The 15,023-nt window shown below is 38.1% G+C and overlaps 1 protein-coding gene and 1 non-coding gene across 7 annotated transcripts in view; both read left to right on the top strand.

The window, feature by feature from the left end:
• The window catches only part of CEP126 (centrosomal protein 126), a 105,929-nt gene extending 96,083 nt beyond the window's left edge, over positions 1-9,846 (top strand). For 3 of the 6 annotated variants that reach the window (XM_043481701.1, XM_043481709.1, XM_043481708.1), the window contains 2 exons: positions 3,343-3,407; positions 9,044-9,535. In XM_043481701.1, the coding sequence (XP_043337636.1) occupies positions 3,343-3,407; positions 9,044-9,106 (128 nt within the window). In that variant the 3' untranslated portion in view covers positions 9,107-9,535. Of the gene's footprint in view, positions 1-3,342; positions 3,408-9,043 lie in introns of all 6 variants that reach the window. The other 3 variants (XM_043481707.1, XM_043481704.1, XM_043481702.1) reach the window with 2 other exon arrangements.
• A 4,269-nt stretch (positions 9,847-14,115) lies between these two features.
• LOC122450673 lies at positions 14,116-14,265 on the top strand. The gene has a single exon (XR_006272172.1). It is a non-coding gene; the product is annotated as a small nucleolar RNA SNORA57 (small nucleolar RNA).
• The last annotated feature ends 758 nt before the right edge of the window (positions 14,266-15,023 follow it).

The following is a 15,023-nucleotide window of genomic DNA, read 5'->3' as shown; positions in this document are numbered from 1 at the left end:
TTTGATGCCAGGGTCAGGAAGATCCCCAGGAGTGGGAAATGGCACCCACTCCAGTATTCTTGCCTGAAAAATTCCATGGGCAGAGGAACCTGTTGGGCTACAGTCCATTGGGGTGCAATGATTTGGACACAACTGAGCACACACACAGGTATTGGGATAGAGGCAGCAAACTGCTGATTGCCCCCAGGGCACAAGTGAAGACTTACTGGGTGTAGCGGAAAGGTAAGAGAAGTAGGCTTCTACTCTTGGAGAAGGGGCAAAAAGGAGGCAGAGACCCAGATTATTAGAGGTATCATGCTATTGGAGAAGGGGCACAAAATTGTCTTGCACAAAACCTTCCAAAGATATAGTGGACAAGGTGGACTGCCCTGGAAAGGAGGAGCAGAATGACTGAGGAGGCATGAAGGACATGCCTAAGACTAAGCCTGGAGCAGGACAACAGAAAAACTCCACTACTGCCCCGCTACAAGGCCAGCAAGTACCAAGAAACAAGCAGTGGGAATCAGCTGGAGAAAAGCAGGCGCATAGAGAGTCTTGTGGTGCTGTGCAGACACACAGGGATGCAAAACCTGAAAGTAGAGGGGAAAATGTAAGGGGAAAGCCTCTGACACCTGCAGAAGCACAAAATAACACTAGAGAATATTGAAACCACTGATGCACTGAAGGTAACCATAGCAACAGTAAGACTCAAACTGAGTGGACTAATGACACACACACATACATACACATCAATTGTCTAACAGAAAAGACATGCCCATTTTCTGGCACAAACATGTTTACCTCAAACAAGAAGTTCAGCATTCAGTCAAAACTTAAAAAGCAAGGAAAAAAACTCAGTCAAGGGACAAAGCAATGAACAGAGTGAGACACAGGTGGCCCAGATATTGAAACTGTTGGGTAGATAATTTTAAATAACTATGACTAATATGACTAATATGTTAAAGGTGATAGTGGAAAAGGTGGGTCACATGGGAGATTACAAGGCTGAACAGATAAAGAAATTCAATGGAGAGATGGAACCCATACAAAAGGGTCAGATAGAAATGTGAGAAACAGGAACACTGCAACAGAAACGAGTAATGTATTCTATGTACTTGTCAGTAGATTCAACAAAGCTGAGGAAAGAATTTATGAATCTGAAGATAAATGAGAGAAAATTTCCAAACTGAAACACCAAGAGACAAAACGTTTGAAGGAAAACACCAGAACAGAGGATCTAAGAGCCATGGGACAGTACAAACCCATCTAACAAACATCTGATTGGGATCCCAGTGTGAGAAACTGCAGCCTTTTTCACTGGAATGAGCTACTGATTGGATTTAGGTAAAACCCTTTCACATGGGATGAGAACCTGTTCTTGGGTTCCAAACAGCTATGAAGAACTTCTGCGGTCATTTTGAGACAAGCTGTTTGTCACTTCATATTGCAACAATTGGGCATCAAATGGAAAGAAATTAAATTGAGCTCCTACTACATAATATATGTAAAAATCAGTTACAAGGTGATTAAAGATTAAATATGAAAAATATATATATAAAGCTTTTAGGAGGTAGCATAGAAAATATTTGTAATCTCAGGATTTCAAGGAAGGATTTCTTAAGTAGAGCACAAGGATCATAATCTATGGAGGAAAAAGATAATAAATTTGACTGTATTAAAGTTACAAACTTTTCTTCATATCAGAACATTAAAAGAATGAAAAGGCAGGCCACAAAACAAAAGAAAATTTAATACATCATTCAAATATATAAAGAACTATATATCAATAAGAAAAGTCAATTTAGTAGAAAAATAGGTGTGGGAAAATGAACAGGAACTTCATAACAAAGAAAATGCAAATGACAATAAACACTAATAGCTTATTCAACATTATTAATAATGCAAAATAAAATGAGATACAGTTATAAACTCATCAAAAGACATGAGTTTAAAAACGTGGCAATGCTGTGTTGGCAAAGACATACAGCAGTTAGAGCTCTCTGGTAATCCTGATGGGAATGTAAACTGAGGCAATCTTTTAGGAAATGTTTTGCTACCCATGTAATAAATTGAACATACCCTCCAACCTAGCAATTTTACTTCTAGGTGCATATCTAGAGAAAACTGCACATGTGTATCAGGAAACATGTATAAGTATGTGTAGTGTGTGTGTGTTAGTTGCTTAGTCGTGTCCTACTCTTTTCAACCCCATGGAGTGTAGCCCACTAAGTTCCTCTGTCCATGGGATTCTCTAGGCAACAATACTGGAGTGGGTTGCCATTCCCTTCTCCAGGGGATAGAGATGAGCATAACAACAAAAGCCAAAAATTTTTAAACATATATATAAAGAAGCAAAGCCAGTTTAGTGCATTACCTCTGTGAGCAAGGGAAGAGAGTGCAATCCCCAGGGCAGGTGAGGTAGGGAATTCCAGGATTTCTCCAAAGTGATAATGTTCAAATGTCTTAGTCTAGGTAGTTACACAAGACATTAGCTTTATTATTACTAACTAAAATATGCACGTATTTTTTACATACTCTTTGTGTTAATTTCAAAATTAAATACTTAATACATTAATAAAAGACAGGGTGCTGAATCTACAAAAGCAATACCTAACTAAAGCTATAGGTTTAAGATGTAAAATTATGCAGTTGTGCTGTGCTCAGTAGCGGCCAACTCTTTGCCACCCCATGGACCTAGCTCACCAGGCTTCTCTGTCCATGGCATTTTCCAGGCAAGATTACTGGAGTGGGTTGCCATTTCCTTCTTCAAAAATTAAGTAGATAAAGAATGAAAGCATCAAGTCAGTGTTTTTGGAGGGCTCTTTTTTTCCTTTAGATACTTCCACACATCTTAAATGCTTCATATAAAAGATTCTGTCTTAATTTTTTTCTTCAGCCCAGATCCTTGCTATTATATGGACAAAAGCAAAAACACTGAAAAGGCAAGAGCTGACCAAATTACTAAACTTTTTGCACCTCAGTAGCTAAACATCTCCTCCTTTTTCCTGAGATCCTCCAAGAATGAAATTTGTTTTTTGTTGAAAAAGAAGATAGAAAAATAAAAATAAAAAAAACACACAAGAAGATAGAAAAACTTTAAAGAAAAAATAACCTAGCATTTGAATAAAGATTGGTATGGGACAGTCAAAGTACTAGGAATGTCTTTTTAGGAACATAAATTTTGTGTATAATAATTGTTTTTAATCAAATTAACTCTTGATTGTTTCTGAGGACAATAAGGAAAAAAGTTTCTTATTCAGTTTTGAATATTTTGACACATCAGAGTTTAATATTTGATTCTTTAGCCAGTCCTTTCAATATACATAACTAAACTATTTATATATCATGGTATAATTATTTCAGATATACAAGAAATCATTTGCAAAAATCCATCCATCAAAAGTACTTTACAAATAATACCACTTCTGGTAAGTATTTTCAGAGTATTTTTTGTTTTCTTGTTTTAGGAAACATCATGTTTTTATATGTAAGAATTCTTTATTGATAATTTTTCTTGAGACTGACTTTTAGGAAGCTTTTCTCCCCAATCAACTTTTTAATTATAAGATGTTTTATTAGAATCAAGCAAATATTCTCTAATTTAAAAAATCATAATATAAAGATTTTTACATTGAGAGCATTTCATCAATTGACAGATGGTAACCATTCACTTTCTCTCCAAACACATTACTCTTCCTTATTTTAATATCAGTAACATAGGTCAGCAACCTCCCTTTCTCAGGGAAAACAGTATAAATTCACAGAGTTATAACATCAAAATTACTCCATTCCCCTCCTCCATCAATACGGTTTCATTTGTCATATTCTGCCTGGAGATTTGAACATTTTATTTTTGTTTGCCCTTCTGTCTGCTGCTTTTATTTTATGTTATTTTACTCTTCATTTAGATTCACCAGCTGTTGACATTTTGCCGTCCTTGGTTTATCTGATGGATGGATGGATGGGCAGATGAAACAGCAGAGTAGAATACATGGGCTCAGATAGGACAGGGTAGATGGGACAGAAGATGCATAATTACACACAAACACATATTTTAATGAACTGCTTAAAAGTGTAGACATGGTGATACTTCCCCTCTGATACCCCAGCATACAGAAATTCACCTACATAACCACAATATCATCATCACACCCAAGAAATTTAATGTCACATATTATTTGATACACATTCCACATTCAAAGTTCTTCAGTTGTCTAAAAAAAACACTCTGTGGCTATTTTATTTCTCTGATCCAGGATCTAACCCAAGATTATAATGTTGCATTTGGTTGTCATATCTTTAACCTAGAAAAGTTTCTTCCCTTTTTCAATCTTTCATCTACATTGACACTTGCAAAGTGTCCAGACGGGTTATACTGAATACCCTGTAATCTGGATTTATCTGATTGTTTTCTCATGACTGGATTCAGGTTATTTTTTTATTTTTTTATTCAGGTTATTATGAATGCAGAGTTCTCAGTTTATGTTTTTGTAGCCTGTTTTTCTTTTAATCACTTGGGCTTATTTCTGCCTGTACCTTGCCTTCATGTCTTCTGTTGAACTGCTTGTTATTTATAGTCCTGAAAACAGATGTCCACACTTTTAGATGTCCAAGCTTAGTGCCTCCCTTTGGAATAAAGTGCATGGGCTTTCCATGTACTTTGGTCTTTTAAAAGATTTCAGAATTTGTTCTTGGATCTTCATTGTGTTTTATATATGTAAAATTATTTAATATGAAGTTTTAGAAAGGCAATATATAACCATATTCTTACACTTTCTGTATGTACAAGAGACCATTAAAATTGTATTTACCAGGACACCTGTAGTATAGCCTATTTCTAGTCAATAGAGATTTTTCCAAAAAATATTTCTACCTCTTTAAATGGCAAAAATGTCTGTTCAAAAGTATTTGTTATTTGGGGGATATTGCAGATAAGCTTTTTATCAGTGTTTTTTATTTTTCATTCATCTCCAATGTTTTCCTATCCATATGAACAAGAATTTTGTTTTTAAATTATAATGCTATATTATAGCTTTACAATGTACAAGTATTTTGTAGTTAATTCAGAAACTGAATTTCTCCACCTAGCAACACTAATTGTATAATATCTATCAGGTACCCACCCCAGTACTAAAAACCCAAATGTCATTGGTTTAACATTGGGGAATTGATATTTCATTCCCAGAAGTTGTATATCTCTCTGGAAAATTCACAACCTGAGTGAAGTTTATATATTAATCCACCACCCCCCACCCCACATATATGGTTTTATTGATGTTGCTGTTTGCATGTCTACCCCATTCTATTGCCCTTTGGGATATTTCCCCCATACCAGTGTTTGATAGTGTTGATCTGGGTTTCTCATCTCAGGCATAGAAGTAAACTGATGTATTTTTTCTTCCTAATGTGTTTAGTATGAATTTTAAAAGACACTTTATCATTTTAAAAAATCATTCTGAATGGTGTAAAACCGTTTAAATCATTTGAAACCATTATCTAGAAAGAACAATAATGGATTTCTAATAGTGGGATTTCAGGCACTTTAATACTTGGGTTAGAGGAATAATTTTGAGCAGGAGAGCCACCTCAGTATCTTTCATAGCACAGTCAACTGCTATTGCTTAGAGCAAGTGCTGTTCTGAGATTTTTCAGAAGAAAAGTATTCAACCCACTCTTTCCTGTATTCCTTCATTGAACACTCATAATCACTTGAATAATATCCACCCCCATAGAGTACTGATTAGCATTATGTGAGGTAATCACCCATGTAAAGCACTTAGAACAGAACCTATAACATAGCATGTGCTAAATACATGTTCAGTTGCACTATTATTATTATTGCCACCTCAGCTTCCCAGGTGGCTCAGACGGTAAAGAATCCGCCTGCAATGTGCGAGACCGGGTTCAATCCCTGGGTCAGGAAGATCCCCTGGAGAAGGAAATGGCAACCCACTCCAGTATTCCTGCTTGGAGAATCCCATGGACAGAGGAGCCTGGTGGGCTACATTCGATAGGATCACAAAGAGTCAGACACGACTGAGCAAGGAACAAACATGGTCATCTTACTAGTTTAAATTATATCCAAAAAAAGTGACATTCCAAAAAGTATTTACATAAAATTTACATGCAAAGTGTAACATCTTTTCTAAAAAATAGGAATTATTCTAACAACAATTTTTAATCCCATAGTGTACCATGTCTATCTTCCATTCCAGCCAAACATGTTTAATGTATTTAATGTGAATCGAGTTTGCAATGCTCTGCTCTGCTTTTGTGTCTTTCTCATGCTTTACTTAGGTTTTTGCCCGATTCCCATCTGCACTGTATTTTCGCTCTACTCTTCAGACACAACCCTCTAAGCTTCAGCTTAATGTTAATTCTCCCAAGAAGCATCCTGTGACCAATCCATCTATGATACTCTAAGCCTCCTCTGAACTTATTACTGCAGTATATCTGGTTTTACACATATATACTCCATATGCGCTTTATTAGTTGTCTTTCTAAGTGAATAATCTTTTTTGGATCTTAGAGGCTTTTTTTCACTTATCTGCCCACTTCATAGAAATTTGCACACATTAAATACTTGAAAATATTGGTTGAGATTATATGGCTTTTTTATACATGGTCTGTGAATATATAAATTATCCAAATTTTTCAGACTTCAATTAAATGCAGTGAGCCTGAAACTTTTTTTAATATTCTAAGGATTTTATAATCCATTAAAGTACCACTGTTTCTGGAGTTCTTCCAAAGGCCTCTACTGAGTGTTGTTTATCTGTTTGTTTGCTTTGGCTGCGCAGGCTTTCTCCAGTTGTGGGCGCACAGGCTCCTCTGGTTGCAGAGCGCGGGCTCCAGAGCACACTGGCTCAGCTGTCCTGTCAGCTGAAGTCTTGGTTTCCCGACCACGACCACACCCACAGCCTTGTGGGCTCCCAGCCACCGGGCCACCTGGGAAGCTCCTAAGTGTTAATGTTGTTGTGTATTCATTCAGTCGTGTCCAACTCCAAACCCATGGACTGCAGCCCGCCAGGCTCCTGTCCATGGAATTCTCCAGGCAGGAATACTGGAGTAGGTTGCCATTTCCTTCTCCAGGGGGTCTTCCTAACCTAGGGATCGAACATGTATCTCCTGCATTGGCAGGCAGATTCTTTACCACTGTACCACCTGGGAAGCCCCTGAGTGTTAACATTTAATCAATAATAGTCTTTGTGGCAACTGAACATTTTCGAGATATAATAAGAAAGGAAACTCACACTTACTAGGCTCCTACCATTGAAAAGCACTGTACCAAATGGTCTCATAGATATTCTTCTCTTTAATCTTCTAAGTTGGTGACATTAACTGATTTTCTCAACTCTCAGAACTATTCAGTGATGAGTCAGGGTTTACACTTTCCCATCCTCCCCCCAAAATCTGTTCTACCTTTTATAATCCTTATTTCAATCAATGACACCATTATCCACCAGATTTCTCAGAAATTTGTATCTTATCCAGGCTTCTCATTCTCCCTTAACCCCTAGTCAATAAATCCTCCTAATAATAAAGTACATCTCAAATCCACTGACTCCTCTCCATTTCTACTATTATCTTAGTTTAAGAATTCATCATGTCTCATCTAGACCATTTCAACAGCCTCCCTTTTTGCTCTCACCACTGCGTCTTCACACCATCGCCAATCTTTTTAAAGCGCAAGTATGAACGTAACACTCTCTTTCTTAAAACCCAATCTCAGTAGTTACCCATCACCTGAAAGATAAAATTAAAGACTTCCCTGGTGGTACCTTGAATAAGAATCCGTCTGCTAGTTCAGGGGACAGGGTTCGATCCCCGGCCCAGGAAGATTCCACATGCCACAGAGCAGCTAAGCCCATGCACCACGACGACTGAGCCTACGCTCTAGGGCCCATGAACCATAACTGCCCACGGGCCGCAACTGCTGAAGCCCCTTCACCTAGAGCCTGTGTTCTGCAACAAGAGAAGTCACCCTAATGCAGCAAAGAGCAGCCACTGTTTGCCGCAGCTAGAAAAAGCCGGTGCAGCAAAGACCCAGGGCAACCAAAAATAAATAAATAGATAATGAAAAGTAATTTTTAAAAAACTCCAGAGAACTACATTCAAGAGCTTTTCACCCTCATCTCCAGTTGCTCCACAGGTCATGATTTACATACCCTTGAGGAAGAAGCAGGTCTCTCCCTGGAACTTCTTGCAGCATCCTGGGCCCATGCTGCTCCCACTGCCTCACAGGACTGCCCCTAAATGCCCCTCTCCTACTGTTCTTTAAGACTTGACTTCAATGTCATCACCCTGATAGGCTTACCCAGCTCAGACTTTGTTTTACCCAAAATTTAGAAGTTCTTCTGTTTGGCAACCATAGCAGTCAGATTTTTTCTTTTTGTAAAAATTATTATATTTGCCTATTTTTATTCACTGAACAAATATAGCCTTAGTTCTTACCCTGTGTCAGGCTGGGACTTGAAAGCAGAAAACGCTTTCCTTTCCTCAAGTAGTTTGCATTATAACACAGATTATACAGATAAAATTCAAACAATATAGGATAAACGGGTTACTCCAGGCCCTCCCATGATTTTTCAATATAAAAACTAGGAATCTTAGAAGCAGAATTTTCAGTTTGGAATACTTTACCTGCTTTTTAAATAAAATAAATTTAATGAATTTTTAACAATTACCTTCCCAAGAACTTCTTTAGCCTAACATTGTTAAACTACTCCTAGGGTATTATATGGGCTCCAAGTGATTCCTGTAGAAAATAAAATTATTAAATTTTGACCATTTACACAGCAGGTTATGATTTTAAAAAAGCACCTCTAAGTACATCTTACCAATAGCAAAGAGTAAAGATTATGAACCATTATAATTAGTATGATGCATTATATAAAGTGATAGTCATCATGTTGAGATTGATGTTTATGTAGCATTTGAGAAATTGAATTACGAGTTTAGTCTTATTAAAATCTGTAATCTGTAAGGAGCTCCACCTAACAGATTTTACCTTAAAGTCTATGAATACTACAGTAAAAGAATATATTCTAAAATTATGTTACAGAATAGCCAGCCAAGGACCAGTCCATCTCCTGATGTTGGATCCAGATCACAGAGAAAATACTGATGAGTGTAACAGTAACTATTAAATGGAATCATTATTTTTTGGAATCTCCTATAAATATATATTTATGTGTTTGTTAACTATTAAAATACTATAACCATCAAATAACATGAACAATGGAGATAATTGACTTACATTTATGCTATAAATAACACTTTATTATGTATTTTATTGATAAATACATTTTTAATAAATGAAAATACTTCACTGTTTTTAATGAGAATGCTACTGGAAATAAATTCATTGTATTTAAAAACAAAGTAAGATATTTTATTATTCAAATTATGTGTTAGCTATAGTTCAGGAGCTTGTTTTGCTGAAATTCCTAATAAATTCTAAATTTTTGTAGAATGGTGTAAAAAGTTTACGATTAATAATACCTCTCATAAATAGTAATTCTATTTGTTTAAGACTTTGAAGGATCTCTGTACTTTGGAGATGTTACTAAAGGGTCTTATTCTCAGTTCTGCATGTTAAGAAATTAAAGTTATCACTTTTTAAAGGGGTGATTGGTCTCTAAATAATTGGCTTTACTAGCAAAGCTCATGAGGCAGATGGTAAATACAAAAAGTAAACTACAATCCCAACTGGATTACTTAAATTGTCTGGTCAGTATGTTCTTTTCCCAATGAGAGTGTCTATTGGTGAAACCAGATTTATATTAGAAAGTTGTTTCTTTAAGTATAGAGACAAAACCAAAAGTTGTATGGTCATAAAAAAAAAAATTGTTTTCATAAAATTATGATAGTCTCATACATCCTTTTGAAGAAGGAAATGGCCACCCACTCCAGTATTCTTGCCTGGAAACTTCCATGGATGGACAGAGGAACCTGGTGGACCACACTCCATGGGATCGCAAAGAGTCGGCCACGACTGAGTACATCAGCAGCATACATCCTTTTATCAAGTATTTCTACCTCATGCTCTCATCACCTCTCATCTGGACTATTTCAAGATTAATCTCTTACCTCTGGCACCAATAAGGCTGCTAGAGTGGCATTTCTAAAGTGGGAGTAAAGTGACCAGAATGAAAATCAAATCAATCCCACCTTAAATGTCTTTAGAGCTTCCTCTAGAGCACACCTGAGCACAGCATGTAAGGCTCTTCATATCCTGAGTCCTTCCTGTTTACCTACATCATCTTTACCAACTCTCTCACCATACCACTTATTCCAGCATACTGAACTCTTTACAGACCCCCAAATACAACCTGCCATTTCATGCCTCTCTGCCTGTACACATACCATTGATACTATCTTGGAATGCCTTCCCTTTCACTCTACTTACATATGCTGGTAAACTTCAGTTCATTCTTTTAAATTCTCTGTAGGTTAAATTTCCTCCCAGTTTTTTCTAGTAATCATCCCCACTACCTATAAATCTCCACTACATATAAATTTGTACCCTGCATTGTAATTATTTGTGTGCATAAATGTCTGTTCTTCTAGATCAAGAGAATTCTGGGAGGTAGAAATTGTCCTTAGTTTGTGCCCTTTGAAATAAAAATAAGGTACATAGCGGCAGATCAAAATAACAAAGGAAAAAGTATTCAATTGTTCAATTTATTGAGCCCCTACTATGTGCTAGGTAGTGCTTTGTTTGCTAGGGATACAATAAAAAACAAAACTAACTGTCTGCCACTATGGAACTTAAATTTCAGTGAGAATTACAGATTTTAAAACAAGACTATAATATTAGATAGTTAACATACTATAATATCAGATAGCACCAAATGAAAATCAGAGCGTGGTAAGGGACGGAGAGTGACGGGAGTATTATTTTAGACAGAGAGGTAAAGTGCTCAGAGAAGGGCTCTGAGCAATTGACATTTGGGGACATATGTGAGTGAGGTACAGTGGCCTCAGGACTGGAAAAGGTCAGTTTTCATCCCAATCCCAAAAAGGGCAATGTCAAAGAATGTTCAAACTACCACACACAATTGCACTCATCTCACACACTAGCAAAGTAATGCTCAAAATTCTCCAAGCTAGGCTTCAACAGTACGTGAACTGTGAACTTCCAGATGTTTAAGCTGTATTTAGAGGAACAGAGATCAGATTGCCAACATCTGTTGGATCATCGAGAAAGCAAGAGAGTTCCAGAAAGACATCTACTTCTGCTTTCTTGACTATGCCAAAGCCTTTGACTGTGTGGATCACAACAAACTGTGGAAAATTCTGGAAGAGATGGGGCATACCACACCACCTGACCTGCCTGTTGAGAAATCTGTATGCAGGTCAGGAAGCAACAGTTAGAACTGGACATGGAACAACAGACTGGTCCCAAATAGGAAAGGGAGTACGTCAAGGCTGTATATTGTCACCCTGCTTATTTAATTTATATGCAGAGTACATCATGAAAAACGCTGGGCTGGATGAAGCACAAGCTGGAATCAAGATTGCCGGGAGAGATATCCATAACCTCAGATATGCAGATGACATCACCCTTATGGCAGAAAATGAAGAATTAAAGAGTTTCTTGATGAAAGTGAAAGAGGAGAGTGAACAAGTTGGCTTAAAACTCAACATTCAGAAAACTAAGATCATGGCATGTGGTCCCATCGCTTCATTGCAAATAGATGGGGAAACAATGGAGAAACAGTGAGAGACTTTATATTTTTGGGCTCCAAAATCAATGCAGATGGTGACTACAGCCATGAAATTAAAAGACACTTGCTCCTTGGAAGAAAAGCTATGACCAACCTAGATAGCATCTTAAAAAGCAGAGACATTACTTTGCCAACAAAGGTCCATCTAGTCAAAGCTCTGGGTTTTCCAGTAGTCATTTATGGATGTGAGAGGTGGGCTACAAAGAAAGCTGAGCACTGCAGAATTGATGCTTTTGAACTGTGGTGTTGGAGAAGACTCTTGACAGTCCTTTGGACTGCAAGGAGATCCAACCAGTCAGTCCTAAAGTAAATCAGTCCTGAATATTCATTGGAAGGACTGATAGTGAAGCTGAAACTCCCATACTTTGGCCACCTGATGCGAAGAGCTGAGTCATTGGAAAAGAACCTGATGCTAGGAAAGATTGAAGGTGGGAGGAGAAGGGGATGACAGAGGATGAGATGGTTGGATGGCATCACCAACTGGATGGACATGAGTTTGAGTAAACTCTGGGAGTTGGTGATGGACAGGGAAGCCTGGTGTGCTGTAGTCCGTGGGATCGCAACAAGTCAGACACGACTGAGCGACTGAACTGAAATGAACTGTGAGTGAGGTAGGAGAGCTAACCTTGGTGGTATAGAGGGGAATAGAATTCTACATAGAGGGGACCTTACACAAGAACATGCTGAACATGTTAGAGGAATAGAACTGCTAGCATGGCTAGTGAGGAGCAAGCAAGGCAAAATGACTGGGAAATGACGTAAGGGAGGGGGCCATAAGCAGGATCAGGTAGAGCCTGTAGGCCATGGGAGGGATTTCGGATTTCAGGCTAGAGTTATGTGAATGTATCCTTCTCAGGGTTTAGGGTAAGGGAGGAACATGATTCTTTAAAGGATCACCCGGTGTCTGGAGCATATATTTAGGAGATGGAGCTGGCAAGATTTTAAGGAGGGGAACAATTAAACAGCTTTTTCAATAATCTAAGTGAGAGAAGTTTATGGCTTGCATCAGGTTAATAATAATGGTGATAATAAGTGGTCAGATAAATACTTATTTTGTGAATTATGATGGAATGAATGTGAAGCATAGAGAGAGGGAGACATCAAGGATGATTCCAATGTTTTTCAGTCTGAGTACCTATGTGAATGATGGAGCCATTTCCTGAGATGAAGAATACAGGAGAAGAAGCAGGTTTGGGTTGAAAATCAATTTTTATGATGCCTATTATCTATCTAAATGGTGATACTCAATAGGCAGTTAATTATGCAAGTCTGGAATTTGGGTGGGCAGTCCTGACTAAACATATAATTTGGGAATTGCCAGTATGCAGACAGTATTTATAGCCATGAAACTGGATGAAATCATCTGGAAAGAGAATGTAGCTAGAGAAGAGATCTGGGCAGCCAAGAAAGAAATCACCTCAAGAAAGTGGGAGGAAGCAACTGTATCAGAGTTGATAATAAATTTGGGTTAGATTAGGACTGAAACACTCCCCTTGGATTTGGCTTCCTGGAGGTCACTGGTGGCTTTGACAAAAAAGATTCAGCAGAGTATCAGGACAAAAATCTGACTGGAATGGGTTCAATAGGGAGTAGAGAAAAAGATAATAGTAAGATGTTATTGGAAATTTTATAGTAATAAACTTAAACAAATAGAATTGGTTAGCAGGCGAGATGTCCACATCCTCCTCCTCTGAACTTGTGAAGATATTGATAGGCATGGCACCTTTCATGGCAAAGTGAAGTCTGCAGATAACGACTAAGTTAAGTATCTTGAGATGAGGAATATTATCCTGGGTGATCTGGGTGGATTCAATGTAATCATAAAGGTGCATGTAAGTAAAAGAAGAAGGCAGGAGGGTCAGTGTGAGCTAAACTGCTAAACTGCTGGTTTTGAAGGTGGAGGAGGGGCCCACACTGAGGAATATACATGTGGCCTCCAAAAGGGGAAAAGGCAAGGGAACAAATTCTGCTCTAGAGCTTACAGAAGTAACACACTCCTATCAAAACCTTGGTTCTAGTCCACAGAAATCCACTGCAGTTATCTGTTCTCTATAACTATACAGTAACAGGTCTGCATTATTCTAAGACACTAAATTTGCGATATTTTGTCACATCACAATAGGAAACTAGTACACCATCATACATAACAGAGCATGGGTTATGGGGATTAGAATGTGATTATCTTTTGTGAACCATTATTCTGTTACCATAGTCCAGAGACAGCTTAAACCCACCCAAGGTCATGACCAACTGAAAGAAAAAATATTTTGTACATTCTTATTTGGAGTGTATAAGAGTAGAATTTAATAAGGCAATAGAAAATTTAAAGCTCAGATTTTAAACAATAGAAAGTTGTTTGCCTCTACTAGTAAACATTTGGACCTTTCTTTACGCCATCAATACACCTCTGTGAATCAGGATGGCGTTAAACTGCTTTCCCCTCAGTCCTGGTAATGTGCGGAGGTCGACAAAGGGCTCTGGTCTTCTCTGTGCCATGCCTTTAGTACAGGTGGCTTCCAGTCCGTAAGTACTAACCTCGAGCACCCGGACAGCAGGCTCCGAGGAGCAGCAGGGTTCAGCAGGCTCCTCTCCGAGGTACTGACTCGTTCTCCTTTGATATCAGGTCTGTGGAGCCGCCCTGGGAGCCTGAGCTGTGCTAGCCTCTCCTCCCCCACTTCGCATTTCAAACAATAAAGGCTGTTCTACAGGAAAATAAATAAAATGATATTCCAATGGGGTAATCTGGCAAGGTGGGTGTGCCATGATATTTGTGAATCATTTCAAGCATCTTAAATGAAAACATGTTGATTTTTTTTTAAGACAAGGATTCATATTTATGTGTTGCTGTAAATGTATTCAACAGCCTCCTACATGCTAAAGCAACTCCACAGTTAATAATCCCTAACTTTAATCCCTTTCATTTGTACATCAAAGAATGTCTCTAAACGAGGGATAGTTAAAAATAATTAAAAATCCAAAGTCAGGCTAGACTAGAACAACCTCACTAGTAAACTGGTAAAGCAGGACAAGATCTGTACTTTGCTAATACATTATGACATTGTCTTTTCATGAAACTGCAACATGACCAGAATCCCCATGCAGTATTGGCCCTGTGTGTATGTGTATGTGTGGTAGTCGCTCAGTCATGTCCAACTCTTTGCGACCCCATGAACCGCAGCACACCAGGTCTCCCTGTCCATCACCAACTCCCAGAGTCTACTCAAACCCATGTCCATCGAATCAGTGATGCCATACAACCATCTCATCCTCTGTCATCCCCTTCTCCTCCTGACCTCAATCCCTCCCAGCATC

The sequence above is a fragment of the Cervus canadensis genome, chromosome 11 (assembly GCF_019320065.1).
Source record: "Cervus canadensis isolate Bull #8, Minnesota chromosome 11, ASM1932006v1, whole genome shotgun sequence".
Classification (NCBI taxonomy): domain Eukaryota; kingdom Metazoa; phylum Chordata; class Mammalia; order Artiodactyla; family Cervidae; genus Cervus; species Cervus canadensis.
Note: the sequence above shows the minus strand (reverse complement) of the source record. Positions and strands in the feature narration are given on the sequence as shown.